This window comes from Hibiscus syriacus, unplaced genomic scaffold (genome assembly GCF_006381635.1).
Source record: "Hibiscus syriacus cultivar Baekdansim isolate YM2019G1 unplaced genomic scaffold, ASM638163v2 tig00117009_pilon, whole genome shotgun sequence".
NCBI lineage: Eukaryota > Viridiplantae > Streptophyta > Magnoliopsida > Malvales > Malvaceae > Hibiscus > Hibiscus syriacus.
This window is the reverse complement of record NW_024063521.1, coordinates 879031-892801: the sequence shown is the minus strand read 5'-3', so window position 1 is coordinate 892801 and position 13771 is coordinate 879031. Positions and strand designations below refer to the sequence as shown.

Here is a 13771-nt window from a genome sequence, read left to right as displayed (position 1 = left end):
GACCGACCGTCTTATTTGGGAATACCACAACTCCGGTTGTTAGTCGGCCAAGTCAGGATACATTTGGTTACTCATGAAGAAAGTACCATCAAAGACAAAAAATTTGGAAACTAATTACCAAATTCCAACTCTACGGAAGATTAAAATATTTTGGTGGAGGATTTGCAATGATGCCTTGCCCATGAGATCGAAGTTAGCTGCCGCTAGGATTGGCAATGGGATGTGCCCTTTACATATCACGGATTAGGACTCCACCATCCATGCTATTAAAAATTGCTCGAAGACCTGATTCTTTCTTCTTTTGTCAGGTCTCTCCCTTCTGATTGAGGATTGGATTGTGTTATCGTGCAAAACTTGGTTGAAAATGGCAACTTCTTCCTTGGATTCTCGGGGTTCACCAAGCTGATTGTTCTGCTCTTGAACATTTGGAATATGAGAAATAAGTGGGTCCACGATGAAGAACATCAAGACAATCATGTGGTGGTTGAGGCAGCTTGGGATCTATTTCTCGATTTTAGGGAGGCTAACTGAACACATGGGACACCATAGAGCTAGTCCCGAGTCCGCCCAATTCGGTCATGGACTAAACCAATGGTAGGGTGCATTAGGATTAATGTTGATGGCAGTTTCCTTCCAAGCTTAGGTGACGCAGCAATCGGAGTGGTGGCTCATGATCACTATGAAATGGTCTCCATTCCCCTAACTCATTCGAAACAATCGAGGCAATGGCCTTCATTCATGGACTTCGCTTTTACACTTGAAAATGGGTGGCAAAAGGCCATCATTGAAGGACATACGGTAGCCATTTTCAACCGATTAGCCAACCGAAAAGAAGACATCTCGATCGTCAGATTGATGCTTAACAAGGCTCATGATATCTTTGCTCACAACTCGGACTTCAAGGCTTTCTACACAAGTCGTGATTCGAATAGGGTAGCAGTTAATTTAGAGCATTATATCTTGTTGAGGACCAATCCTTTATGATTCTATTTTGATAAACCTGATTATATCAAAGATGTTTTACTTTCATATGCCATTGCCTCTAAATGAATTTTTTTTTAATTCACATTGAAAATCAAGATGTGAAATTACCAACTGATAAATGAAAGAACCGTTCGGAAGAAGGATGTCACAACTTTATCATGTAAATTGCACTAAAAACAACTCGTACGATCAACATCTGATGCACAAATAAACCATTAGGTCTAATGGGTCTCTGTGCATCCGAAAAACCAATGCAGAATGATCATGAGTAGCATGATTAACTGAATGCAAATCAAAATATGTGTGTAGCAGAACTCATTACAAAGCTGTTCATATTTTAGTACAAGATCAAAGAGCTATCCAAAGTTATTTAGAAATGCAGATATTCACAGATATTTCCAGACAATTCACGTACACATTAAAACATGTGCAACTAGAGATTATACTCTCAATTTAAAACACAGATTACAACCGGCAGAGTTACATGATAGTTCAACTACCTTACCTCTGATTCAATCCACGGTTAAAATGGATCCTAAACATTGATATCATTTATAAAGAATAACTTTATTTAAATATATTTTTGAGTTTATGAATCACAAAGTCCATTACAGTTTGATCCTACATCAGAATAACAATGTACAATATATTTTAGATCAATTCAAATATTACTCTTACATTAATCTCTTATAAAACAACGTGTGATTTGATAGCACTTTAATCTTGAACTCCCAATCACAACATATAAATTTCGATAGGAAATATTGATTACCAAGTTAATCGAATTCGTTAGCTTAGAAAGAAACATGATGAAATCTAGAATTGATTCAATATCTTGGTATTGGGTAAGGTCTTGGAATTGCTTGACAAGCAATGGATGGGAGCCTTCATCAAGCTTGGTCCTTCGACTTAATAGTGCAGATGAAGGTTCAGGGTTGATCATCATAACACGTAGCGAGTAATTCTATAGAGGTTCACTATAATAGCTCACGACGGTAGCAAAGATAACATAGAGACGATGACCACGATCGAAAAAAAAAAAAAATAGAGCATTCATTGTTGTATAAGCATGGCATGACATTACTAATGTCCTACGCATGACATATATATATAGTATTGATGATGTAAATAATGTTGACTCATTTATGATAAATGAAAGAATAATTTGTGTGTGACCTGTCAGGATAGAATTCTCATTTAAGAATAATATAATTCACTATATTGAGAGAATTATAATAATTGTACATAATAAATCTAAGAAGTTATTAGTATGAAAATTGATATAAATGATCAGATAGTGTGACGACTTGATATAATGTGATAATAGAAAATGTGACGAGTCGAGATAAGTTATACTTTAAATTTGGTAAAAAAAGCATCTGAGGTCTTTGATTTAAAAAAAAATTAATGTAACCTTCATCTTATTTTTTTAGATCAATATGATCTTTCGATTCGAAAAAAAAAATTTAATGTGGCTCTTTACCTACGTTTTCGTTATTGATCAACAAATCTATTAAACCTTACAGTTATAAATTAGGTAAACTACACCAATCATCACTCAACTATTTTCTTCTCTCTAATTTGGTCACTAAACTCTAAAAATTTTCAATTTCAAAAACTCTAAAAAAATTCAAGGATTAAGGCTGTAGTTAACCCATTTTATTTTAAACACAAAACCCCTACATTTTTCTCTTCCTGCCCTCACCATGGCAAAATCGCCTTCATCAACGCCACTACCATAGGCGATGGTTAAAAAGTTAACCATTAACAAATAAAAAAAGAAAAATGCACACACAAACTTTCTCATATAATGGTAGTATCTTGCTGTTTCTGCTGTCTTTTCGAGTTAAATATTTTCCGTCGAGTGGTGGAGCAATGGCTAAGTGAGGCCCGGTGTTCTGCTGGTGTTGCCAGAAACTATAGATCCGGTGAGAGATCTTTCAAGAAGAGAAAAGCGAGAGAGATTGAAGACGGATAGATTTTCAGAAAGGAAAGAGGAAAGTGAAACTAAATGAACACATTCTTTCATTGATTAAAATAATCCATATTGAAATACAAAGCAAACTGACTATTTATAGCCCAAATACAAGGCCCAAAGACAACAACAGCCTAACAACCATCTAGCAACCTTCTAACCGATTGAACAATCCTCTAATACATTTATAGTACCATATTTTTCTCTTGGTTTCTCATCTCCATGAATCTGATCGAGATAACCACTCCAAGTCGCAAACGCATGTTGCAAAACAGAGTAAGAGGAATTGGCTTCGTTAAAATATCAGCAATTTGTTCTGAAGACGGAACAAAATATACTAGAAGATCACTAGCAAGAACATTTTCTCGAACAAAATAGATATCCAACTCAACATGTTTAACCTAGGCATGGTGAGTAGGATTCGAAGCCATTGAGATAATAGATGAATTATCACACCAAACTATAGGTTAACTTCAACACTAGCCCCAATCTCTGCGAGCAAGTGTTTAATCCATACCAAATCAGACACTGAATTTGCCAAACTTCTATATTCAGCCTCCGGTGTGGATCGAGACACCACGAACTTCTTTTTTGAACACTAGGATTCCCCCAAAGTAAATACAGAACCCTGACGAAAAGTGAAGATCCTCAACCGATGCTGCCCAGTTAGCATCCACATAGCAAACAAGATCAGCGGACTTAGATGACTGATAGTACAAACCATGATCAATCGTACCACACAGATAGCAGAGTATGCGTTTGACAGCTTTCCAATGAACTTCACAGGGATTGTTCATGTACTGGCTGACCTTATTGATGGCATAGGCAATATCTGGTCTACTCAAGGTGACATACTGCAGCCCTCCAACAATACTACCATCATTCGCTTTTAACTTTGGAGTAATGACCATGGGTGTAAGGGTTAGATTAGAAGTAGACAACCCAGTGGAGTCTTGACTGATCTCCATACCAAGAAAAAGTTCAACCTGCCTCAAATCTTTCAACCGAAAAACATCATTAATCTGCTTAACCACTTCATTAACCTCACTAGCAACACTCCCAGTGATGATAATATCATCCACATAGACCATCAGTAGCAAGCTAGAAAAAAAATATTACGTATGAAAAGTGAGAAGTATGCCTTTGAAGTAGTAAACCCCAATTATTTCGTAAGAACAACAGTTAATATTATATACCAGGATCTACGAGCCTTCTTGAACCCATAAATGGCCTTTCTAAGCTGACAAACCAGTTTCTCACCATCTGGCCCATATTGCTCAAAGCCTAGGGGTTAAGACATATAGATTTCCTCTTAAAGCACACCAATAAGGAAGGCATTATTGATGTCGATTTGCCTTATAGTCCAGCCACTTAAGACAGAGGAGGGCAACACATTTTTTATGGTCGTGGCTCGCACAACTGGGCTGAATGTCTCAAGAAAATCACTCCCAGCAATCTGAGAATAGCCTTCCAAACGCACCTTAAATCGATCAACTAACCCATCCAATTTGCACTTAACACGAAAGCCATTTACACCCTACTAGTTTCCGTGTAGGAGGCAAGGATTGAAGTTGCCAAGTACCATTTTCCATTAAAGCACCGTACTCATCCTCAACAGCTTCCCTTCAGCCTGGCTGTTGCAAAGCCTCATATACATTTGAAGGCTCAATAGCCTCTTCCACAAGAAACGTCTTTGGTTTAAAAATGCCAGCCTTTCTCCTTGTAACAATAGGATGAGTATTTTTAGTACTACATATATGTGAATGAACCATGGTGGATGGAGGAATGATAGTGGATGAAGGAAGGATGGATGGAAGATAGAAGAGCAGACGATGATAATGGACGTGGAATAGTGGAAGATGAAGGAGATGGCACTAATGAAGAAGATGACACAATAGGTGATGAGTCTAGTAGAATCGTGGAGAGGGGATAATGTAAGATGGAGATGGCAAAATAGATTATGAGCCTGGTGGAATCGTGAAGAAGGAATAGTGCGTGATGGAGATGAAGATGGGAAATTAACATGACAAGGCAACACAGACTGAGACTGACCAGAGTTAGACAACTCAATGACCGGACTTAAAACAGGACTCAAAACAAAATTTTAAACAGAATTAACTCTATGACCAAAGTCTACTGACTGATTAGACCGACTGACACATGACGTGATAAGTTTGACCAACGGGGTAGACTACTCAGGGGTAGGGGAAATGACCAAAGGAAATTTCATTAGATTCTTAAAACATGGATTAGACTCTTAAACAGAAGACCTAGAAGAAAGAAAAACCTAACATTGAATACAAAGACGCACAGTGACCATTGATTTTACAAGGAAACAACTCCTTATCAAAATGAACATGTCTAGAAACATGAAGTCTGCCTAAAGAAACAAGACATTTATATCCTTCAAAAACAGGTGAATACCTAGAAACAGATAGGCAGATGATCGAAATTGTAAGTTGCTCTTATTATAAGGTCTCAACAATGGATAACATATACATCCAAAAACCTTTAAGAGAGAATAATCAGGAATTTTTTTAAATAATTTTTCATATGGTGAAATACCCGATAAAGCACCTGTTGGTAACTGGTTTATAAAAATATATCACTTGAAAAAGCATCGCACTAGTGTTTTAACGGCATGGATGCTTGAGCTAAAAGTGTCAACACTACCTCAACAACATGTTGATGCTTACGCTCTATCAATCCATTCTGTTCAGATATATGCGAACATGATAGCCGATGAATGATGTCTTGCTCTTTAAAGTACGAATTCAAGGCCTTAAACTCTCCACTATAGTCCGTCTGAACCATCTTCAATTTGACTTCAAGTTGTCTTTCGGCCTCCTTGTGGAACTGAGCAAACACATCTTTGACTTGAGATTTATGCTGCAAAAAATATAAACAAGTGTTCCTAGTGTAAGCATCAGTGAATGCAACATAATATTTGAAATCATTAGACGTTATAAGGACAATACCTTAAACATCAGCAACAACTAACTCAAGAGGTTGATAGTAAACAATAGAGGAAGCTGGAAAAGGTAACTTGTGAGCCTTACCATACTGACATGCTTGACAAAGTACAAAATCTCTAGAACTATATTTTTATTTGGATAGTTTTACCCAAAAATCGTCTTGATAAGTTTTAATTACCTCTCAGATACCATTTTAAAAAAATTTATCAATCTAGTATCCTTTAGAAAAAGACGTGGATGATGATCCGTTTCTTTCTGCAATTATGACACGCGTCAAAAAGGCACGGATCACCATCCGCATCTTTCATTATTAGTTTTGAATTTATAGGCCTTTAAGCTCTCACCTTGCCTATAAATAACACCATATTTAACCGTAAACATCACAACATCATATTTACTTAAGCACTTCCTCTTATATTTGCTTCAATAGTTCATTCGATCTTTTGTTGTTAGGTAATTTTTTTAATATATTATATTTATTTTATATATGATTATTTGAAAATATATATTGTACTAATTCTTTTCTATTATTTTTTGCGATTGTAAAATTAGAAAGTGTGATCATACGTTTTCCCGATGCGGTAACAATATAAAATTATATTAATTAAATTCTTGTTAATATTTTTAAATTTTGTTATTAGGTTATATTTGAATTCATATACTATTTATTTAATTAGGCGTATTTCAGCTATTATTTTTGCATAAATAAGACTCTCAATCTTTCAAACTCTCAAAATGATGTGTATTTCGGCTATTATTTACTATGATGGAGAAATTTGGAAAGATGAAACTGACGTTGTGTTCGTATCAAATCATTTTGTCAAAATACTCTTCAAGAGAAACATAACTCTTAAGGAGCTGATAACGAAGATTTCAAAAAAGATTCATGTTGGAAGTACTAGAAGATTGTCCTCGCATAAATACAGATTTCTAGCATCGATGTTTCTATTAACTTATACAGCGTTCGAACTATCGAACGATGACGATGTTGCAATGATGGTTGATTCTCAAAATCATTATTCAGATGCCGATATGGAGATGTATGCGAAATTTGTTGAAGTGTGTGATGTTTGTGGTATGTCATTATGCTCCCACTATGGGCTGGCTCAACAAGCTGATCAAGTAGACAGCCCAACTACAGTAATGTGTAATGATTTTAACGCCATAATGGGAAATCTGCATCATAGTGCCATCCCATCAAGTTCAATGGGGAGATATTCATCATCAACTTCTTACCATCTGTACTGAGGTGGCTCTACAAACAATCCATATGGAAACATCGCGTCCAGTTCAAGGTAAAGGAATTCATTTGCCAATTTTTTTGACCTGAATATGGAGATGCCCTCGACACAGGAATCTGTGAAGTACCCATTTGACACGATCCCTTCAAGCTCCAGGGAGAGACATTCAACTGCGAGCTTCTTCGACCTCAATGTCGAGATGCCTTCAAGTTCAAGGGGAAGGCATGCAACTACCAGTTTGTTCAACCTAAATGTCGACAGCCTTGAGAAACCCTCATTTCCACCAGAAGAACTTCTTCGCGAACCAGGTGTTGATAGTGTTGAGACTAGACTATTCATTTGTTAGGATCATCGGCGCACCCCACGGCGCAGCGGAAACAAAACTCGACGGTCTCACTAGTGATCCAAGTACGTAAAATCAAAATCGGGAGGAAGGGATGTGAATACTTACAACGGGTTCCTTAAAAAAACAACAAGAACAACAGTGAATACTGGTGGTGTAGATCGGTTCAAATCGTAAGCCTCCACGAAATCACGTCTCGGCCTCTACTCAGTTCACCCGATTGAGAGCAATATTTGTTTTCCCCAAAACTGTTTTGAGAGAAAAACAGCTGAAGGTTTATGTGTGTGTGTGTGTTAAAAACGGCTGCTAGACCTAACGCACCCTTTTATATCTATTACCCTAACATCTTAGGGTTTTCAAAGTTATTTCGAATAAACAATAAAATATTATTTAATTAATTCAATTATATATACATTAAAGACTTATAATCTGAATTATAATCTTTAATGTTTATTTAAAAACTTATTTAATTATTTTAAAATATATATACCAATTAAAAGAGTTGTAATCTAAATTACATTCTTTTAATGCTTACTTACTATATTAGAGATAATTAAAATCATATGTATATCAAATATACATATCATAACTCTAGATATATTTTAGTAACATAAAACAAATTGTACATTTTTGCTCATTTCAATCCTAGGGTGTTACCCTATAGGTTCTTGTAACGTTAGTAGTAATTATTAGAACAATTCTAATATTACATACAATGAGTGGCATCTAGCAATATATCATTGTCACCTAAGTTACAAGAAATTATGATTCGACATATCATCTTCGTGATTAACCCTTTTATGTATTAGATCCTTTTGTCCTTTATATCTAGAATAGGCACATGTCTTAGAATAGTCACATTTGTATAGACCATCTGTTGAAACATTTTGATATTTCGATATAACAAATTAAGTTAAATGGATTTTAAGATTTTTCAAATGATTTTCTAAGTATATTCGATATAACTATTAGAATATCAAAACATTACTCCAAATATTTCAAAAATCATTTTAATCCTTACTTAAGTGTAAAATTAAGTTTTAATCATAAAACAATTTCAAAATAATTTTACAAAGTATTTCGAACCAATTCAAAGCCAAAACTTCCAGATTGCTCAGAGGGAACCGATTCCCCCCATAGGAGGAACCGATTCCCCCTGAATGGTTTGGCCCCGAGATTTCCAGAATGCTCGGAGGGAACCGATTCCCCCCATAGGAGGAACCGATTCCCCCCTAAACAGTTTTACTCCGAGAATTCCAGTATGCTCGGAGGGAACCGATTCCCCCCAAGGGGTACCGATTCCCCCCTTGTACAACGGTCGAAATATTTGAATTTTACACTTAGGGAACCGATTCCCTATGAGGGGGAACCGATTCCCCCCACGCTCCAAGCTGTTTTATTAAATGTTTTCACACTAAAACGGCTATAATATCTTCTCTAATTATCCCCAACGTTCAGAAGTGATCCAAGGTGTATTTAAACAAGCTTAGAAGCCATTGATCAACAACAAGAAACATCAAGCAACTAGAATCAAGAGAGAATCAAAGAGAAAGCATCAAACCTCAAGTTTGAGCATTTCAAGCCTATTTTCATTCAATATTCATTTTGCTTTCAAGAACACTTTTTGTGCTCAATTGTATTCATCTTTGAGTGTTCTTTTCTTTGTTCTAGAATTGTGCAAACATCTTACCTTGTGAGGTTTTCTTGTAAGTTTGCAAATTTGTAATCTTCTCTTTGAGAAAAGAGTGTTCTCAAGAGTTGGGGTATACTCTTGAGGGAATTGTAAGGTTATCTCTTTGGCCTCAAAAGAAAGAACAAATTAGTGAATTTTTTGGAAAATCCTTAGTGTGGATAGCTAAGGTAGTGGACGTAGACTTTGTTTGAGAAAGTCGAACCACTGTAAATCGCTGTGCAATTACTTTCAATTTTCTGCAAAAGCTTTCACAAAATTTTTATTGCCAATTCACCCCCCTCTTGGCCAATTTCGTCATTCGATTAACTCAACAATTGGCATCAGAGCCTAACTCATTTGAAGGTTTAATCGCCTCTTGAGTCGATCCGGGAAGAGTTACATCGATTACCAAGTCATCAATGGCCTCCACTTCAAACTTCGACTCCGGTCTCGATTCGATGCCCGTCAACAAGCCTCCTTTCTTCAATGGAGCTAATTATGCCTATTGGAAGAATAGAATGATGTACTTCATTCAAGCAAGTGACATGGGAGCATGGAATGCTGTAGAAGAAGGATACATCAAACCTCTCACTCATCCAAGGTTGTGGAGTGAAGGAGAGACAAGAATGTTCCAGCTCAACTCCAAAGCCATCCATATTATTTTTTGTGCTCTTGGACCAGATGAATACGGAAGAGTTTCATCGTGTACAACCGCCAAAGAAATATGGGACAAACTTCAAGTCACACATGAAGGTACAGATGAGGTAAAGAAATCAAAAATTAGTATTCTAACGCATAGCTATGAAAATTTCAGGATGAAACCAAATGAAGACATCAAAGCTATGACGGATAGATTTTCAACGATTGTCAATGGTCTCAAATCATATGGAGAGATCATCTCAAATGAAAAGCTTGTGAGGAAGTTAGTCTACTCCCTCCCAAAATCATGGCAATCAAAGAAGACGGCAATCATCGAGTCTAAGGACCTATCATCCTTAACTCTTGAAGAACTTATCGGTTCACTCCTCACTCATGAGATGATGCTTGAAGATGAGGTGGACCTTGATAAAGTTGAAGAGACACCAAAGGAAAATGAGAAGAAGAAAAATATTGGAGTTACTCTCAAATCCACAAAGATGAGAGTGATTCTAATATAATGTGATGATGAGGAAATGGCATTGTTTGCCAAACGGTTCAGAAAATGATGAGACCTTACCAAGGAAGAAAATTCAAACGAAACGAAGGCCTCAAAAATGAACCAAAAGAGAAAGACCCAATCATTTGCTATGAATGCAAAAAGCCGGGGCATGTCAATATGATTGCCCACAATTGAAGAAAAAGGGTCAATCAAAGAATAAGCACAAGGCTCATGTGGCTACATGGAGCGATGAGAAAGTTCCGATGAAGAGGTACAAGAAGTAGCAAACTTGTGCTTGATGGCATTCGGGGGGGAAGATTCTAAGGTAACCTCTAACTCATCCGATTTTGATGATTTATCTTATGATGAGTATTTGAGGAGTACAATGGGTTGGCTTCGGATTATGAGAAATTGTTTTTAAAATATAAAATGATGTTTCAAAATTGAAAATGAAAACAAACTCATATCCAAAACCAACAACGATCTTGAAAGTAAAATCAAAGATTTGCAAATCAAACTAGAAGAGTTTGAAAAGAAAAATTTAGACTTGCAAAATGTACTTTCAAGATCAATGATGATCATCAAAAGAAAATTGATGATCTTAAAACTTCTTTGATAAAGTTGGAACAAAACATTTTGAAAGAGGTGAAATTCAAAATCCAACTTTGTTAGAAAAAGTTTTAGAAACTACAATCATAGAGGTCCCCAAAGAACCTCTAATGGAAAAATCATTAGAAGTATGTGGGTTCCTAAAGAACTCATTACTACTAAAGATAAAAATATCCTACACAATTGGATACCTAAGGGTACTAGGATTTTGGAAACTAATGAATATGGACCCAAAAGAATTTGGGTACCAAAAATAAAAATTAATCTATGTTTGTAGGGAAAGGAGCATTGCTACAAGGCGGGAAATAATTTCAAATTACCTCTTCCATACAAATTAAGAATTTTTATATGTGAATGGATTAAAGCATAATCTATTGAGTATTAGTCAATTATGCGATAGAGGATTCAATGTCTTATTTGAAATTAATGGTTGTAAAGTCATTGACATTGCATCTAATCGGATTATGCTTGTTGGTCATAGAATAGGAAACATTTATATGGTGCATTTAGATTCTATTGATATGACTAATTTATGCCTAGTTGCTAAGGATGAGTATGATAGTTGGTTATGGCATAGGAGACTAGGTCATGCTAGTATGAGTGTTTTGCAACGGTTAATTCAAGGAGACTTAGTAAGAGGGTTGCCTAAGATTAAATTTGATAATGATAAAATCTGTGATGCGTGTGCTAAAGGAAACAAAACGAGTTTCTTTTAAATCTATTAATGATGTATCAAACTAGTAGAGTATTACAATTGATCCATTTAGATCTTTTTGGGCCAACTAGAACTACTAGCTTGGGAGGAAAACAATATGCATTTGTCTTGGTAGATGACTATTCTAGATACACTTGGGTTCTATTCTTAAGTACTAAAGATGAAGCATTAGAAAATTTCACCACATTTTCAAAAATAATCCAAAATGAAAAGGTTACTCTATCACTAGGTTAGAAGTGATCATGGAACTGAATTTGAAAATCTTGGATTTATTGAGTTTTGTAATTCTAATGGTATTAGCCACAATTTTTCAGCACCTAGAACCTCAACTTAGCCACAATTTTTCAGCACCTAGACCCTCAACAAATGGAGTTGTTGAGAGGAAAAATCGAACTTTAGAAGAAATGGCTAGAACCATGCTTTGTGAAAATAATTTGCCAAAATATTTTTGGGCGGAAGCCACAATACCGCTTATTATGTTATAAATCGAGTAATGATTAGGCCAATTTTAAAGAAAATCCATATGAAATTCTCAAAAATAAAAAGCCTACATTAGCATTATCCTTTCCTGGATGTAAATGTTTTGTTTTAAACAACGGTAAAAGAAAATCTTGGTAAATTTGATGCTAAAAGTGATGAAGGAATTTTTCTGGGTTATTCCTTAAATTATAAAGCTTATCGTGTATAATAAAAGAACTTTAGTTGTAAAAGAGTCTATACATATTGTTTTCGATGATAATCCCCTTCCGAAGGATTCTTCTGTTAATGATGATGTAGGTATTGTACAAGCAAATGACGTTAGACATGACGTTTTGGATGTAAATGTTTTGTTTTAAACAACGGTAAAGAAAATCTTGGTAAATTTGATGCTAAAGTGATGAAGGAATTTTTCTGGGTTATTCCTTAAATTATAAAGCTTATCGTATAAAAAGAACTTTAGTTGTAAAAGAGTCTATACATATTGTTTTCGATGATAATCCCCTTCCGAGGAAGGATTCTGTTAATGATGATGTAGGTATTGTACAAGCAAATGACGTTAGACATGACGTTGGAGAATCATCATCAAAGGAAGAAACAAAAGATGAGGAAACTCATGTCCCCTCGAGGAATCCAACCATTGAAGAAGGGAAGTATCTTTTCCAAGAGAGTACACTATGTCAAGATGGTGAATTATAGGTGATCCATCAAAAGGGGTAACTACTCGATCTCTTAGAAATATCTGTAATTATGTTGCATTTTTTCATGCTAGAGCCTAAGAACATCAAGAAGCATAAAAGATTAACATTGGATTATGGCTATGCAAGAAGAATTAAATCAATTTGAGAGAAGTAAGTATGGACATTAGTTGAAAGGCCTAGTAATAAATCTACTGTAGGTACTAGATGGGTTTTTAGAAATAAACTTGAGTGGTAATATAGTGAGAACAAGGCTAGACTTGTTGCTCAAGGCTATACTCAGAAGAAGGCATAGACTATGATGAAACATACGCTCCCGTAGCTAGATGAAGCAATTAAATGTTATAGCATTTGCAGTTTCAATGAATTTAAATTATATCAAATGGATGTTAAAAGTGCATTTTAAATGGTTTTATAAAAGAAAAAGTGTACGTGGAACAACCTCCAGGTTTGAAGATTCAAATTTTCCGGATCATGTTTTAAAATGACAAAAGCTCTTTATGGTTTAAACAAGCTCCTAGAGCTTGGTGAAAGATTGTCAAATTTTTTAATTGAAAAATATTTTTTAAAGGAAAGGTTGACACTACATTGTTTTTAAAGAGAAAAGGTAAAGATTTATTAGTAGTTCAAATTTATGTTGATGATATAATATTTGGTTCTACTAATGTTCTTTGCCAAGAATTTTCTAAGCTAATGTAAAGTGAGTTTGAGTGAGCATGATGGGGGAGCTCTCATTTTTTCTTGGGACTCCAAATCAAGCAAGAAAATATGGCATCTTCATTAATTAAGCTAAGTACGTCAAAGATATGCTCAAGAAGTTTGGACTGGAAAATGGGAAACCTCATAACACTCCAATGAGCTCTTCACAAAGCTTGACTTAGATGAAGAGGTAAATGTGTAGATGTTAAATTATATAGGTCAATGATTGGCTCTTTGCTTTATCT

The 13771-nt window shown here is 35.4% G+C and overlaps 1 protein-coding gene across 1 annotated transcript; it reads right to left on the bottom strand.

Annotated features, from left to right (window-relative positions):
- Positions 1 to 3510: 3510 nt before the first annotated feature.
- LOC120195183 (uncharacterized mitochondrial protein AtMg00810-like) lies at positions 3511 to 4610 on the bottom strand. The gene is made up of 3 exons (XM_039197270.1): positions 4565 to 4610; positions 4156 to 4243; positions 3511 to 4060 (listed from the first exon to the last, which is right to left on the bottom strand). The coding sequence occupies exons 1-3, from the start codon at positions 4608 to 4610 to the stop codon at positions 3511 to 3513; spliced, it is 684 nt and encodes a 227-aa protein (XP_039053201.1).
- Positions 4611 to 13771: the final 9161 nt, after the last annotated feature.

Excerpts from the sequence above, each read along its gene's own strand:
- LOC120195183 (XM_039197270.1), bottom strand. The coding sequence starts at position 4,610 with ATGAGGCTTTGCAACAGCCAGGCTGAAGGGAAGCTGTTGAGGATGA. Across the intron at positions 4,244-4,564 it reads AGGGAAGCTGTTGAGGATGA|GCTTTGAGCAATATGGGCCA; the intron begins GTACGGTGCTTT and ends CTTAACCCCTAG. Across the intron at positions 4,061-4,155 it reads AAGAAGGCTCGTAGATCCTG|CTTGCTACTGATGGTCTATG; the intron begins GTATATAATATT and ends TTTTTTTTCTAG.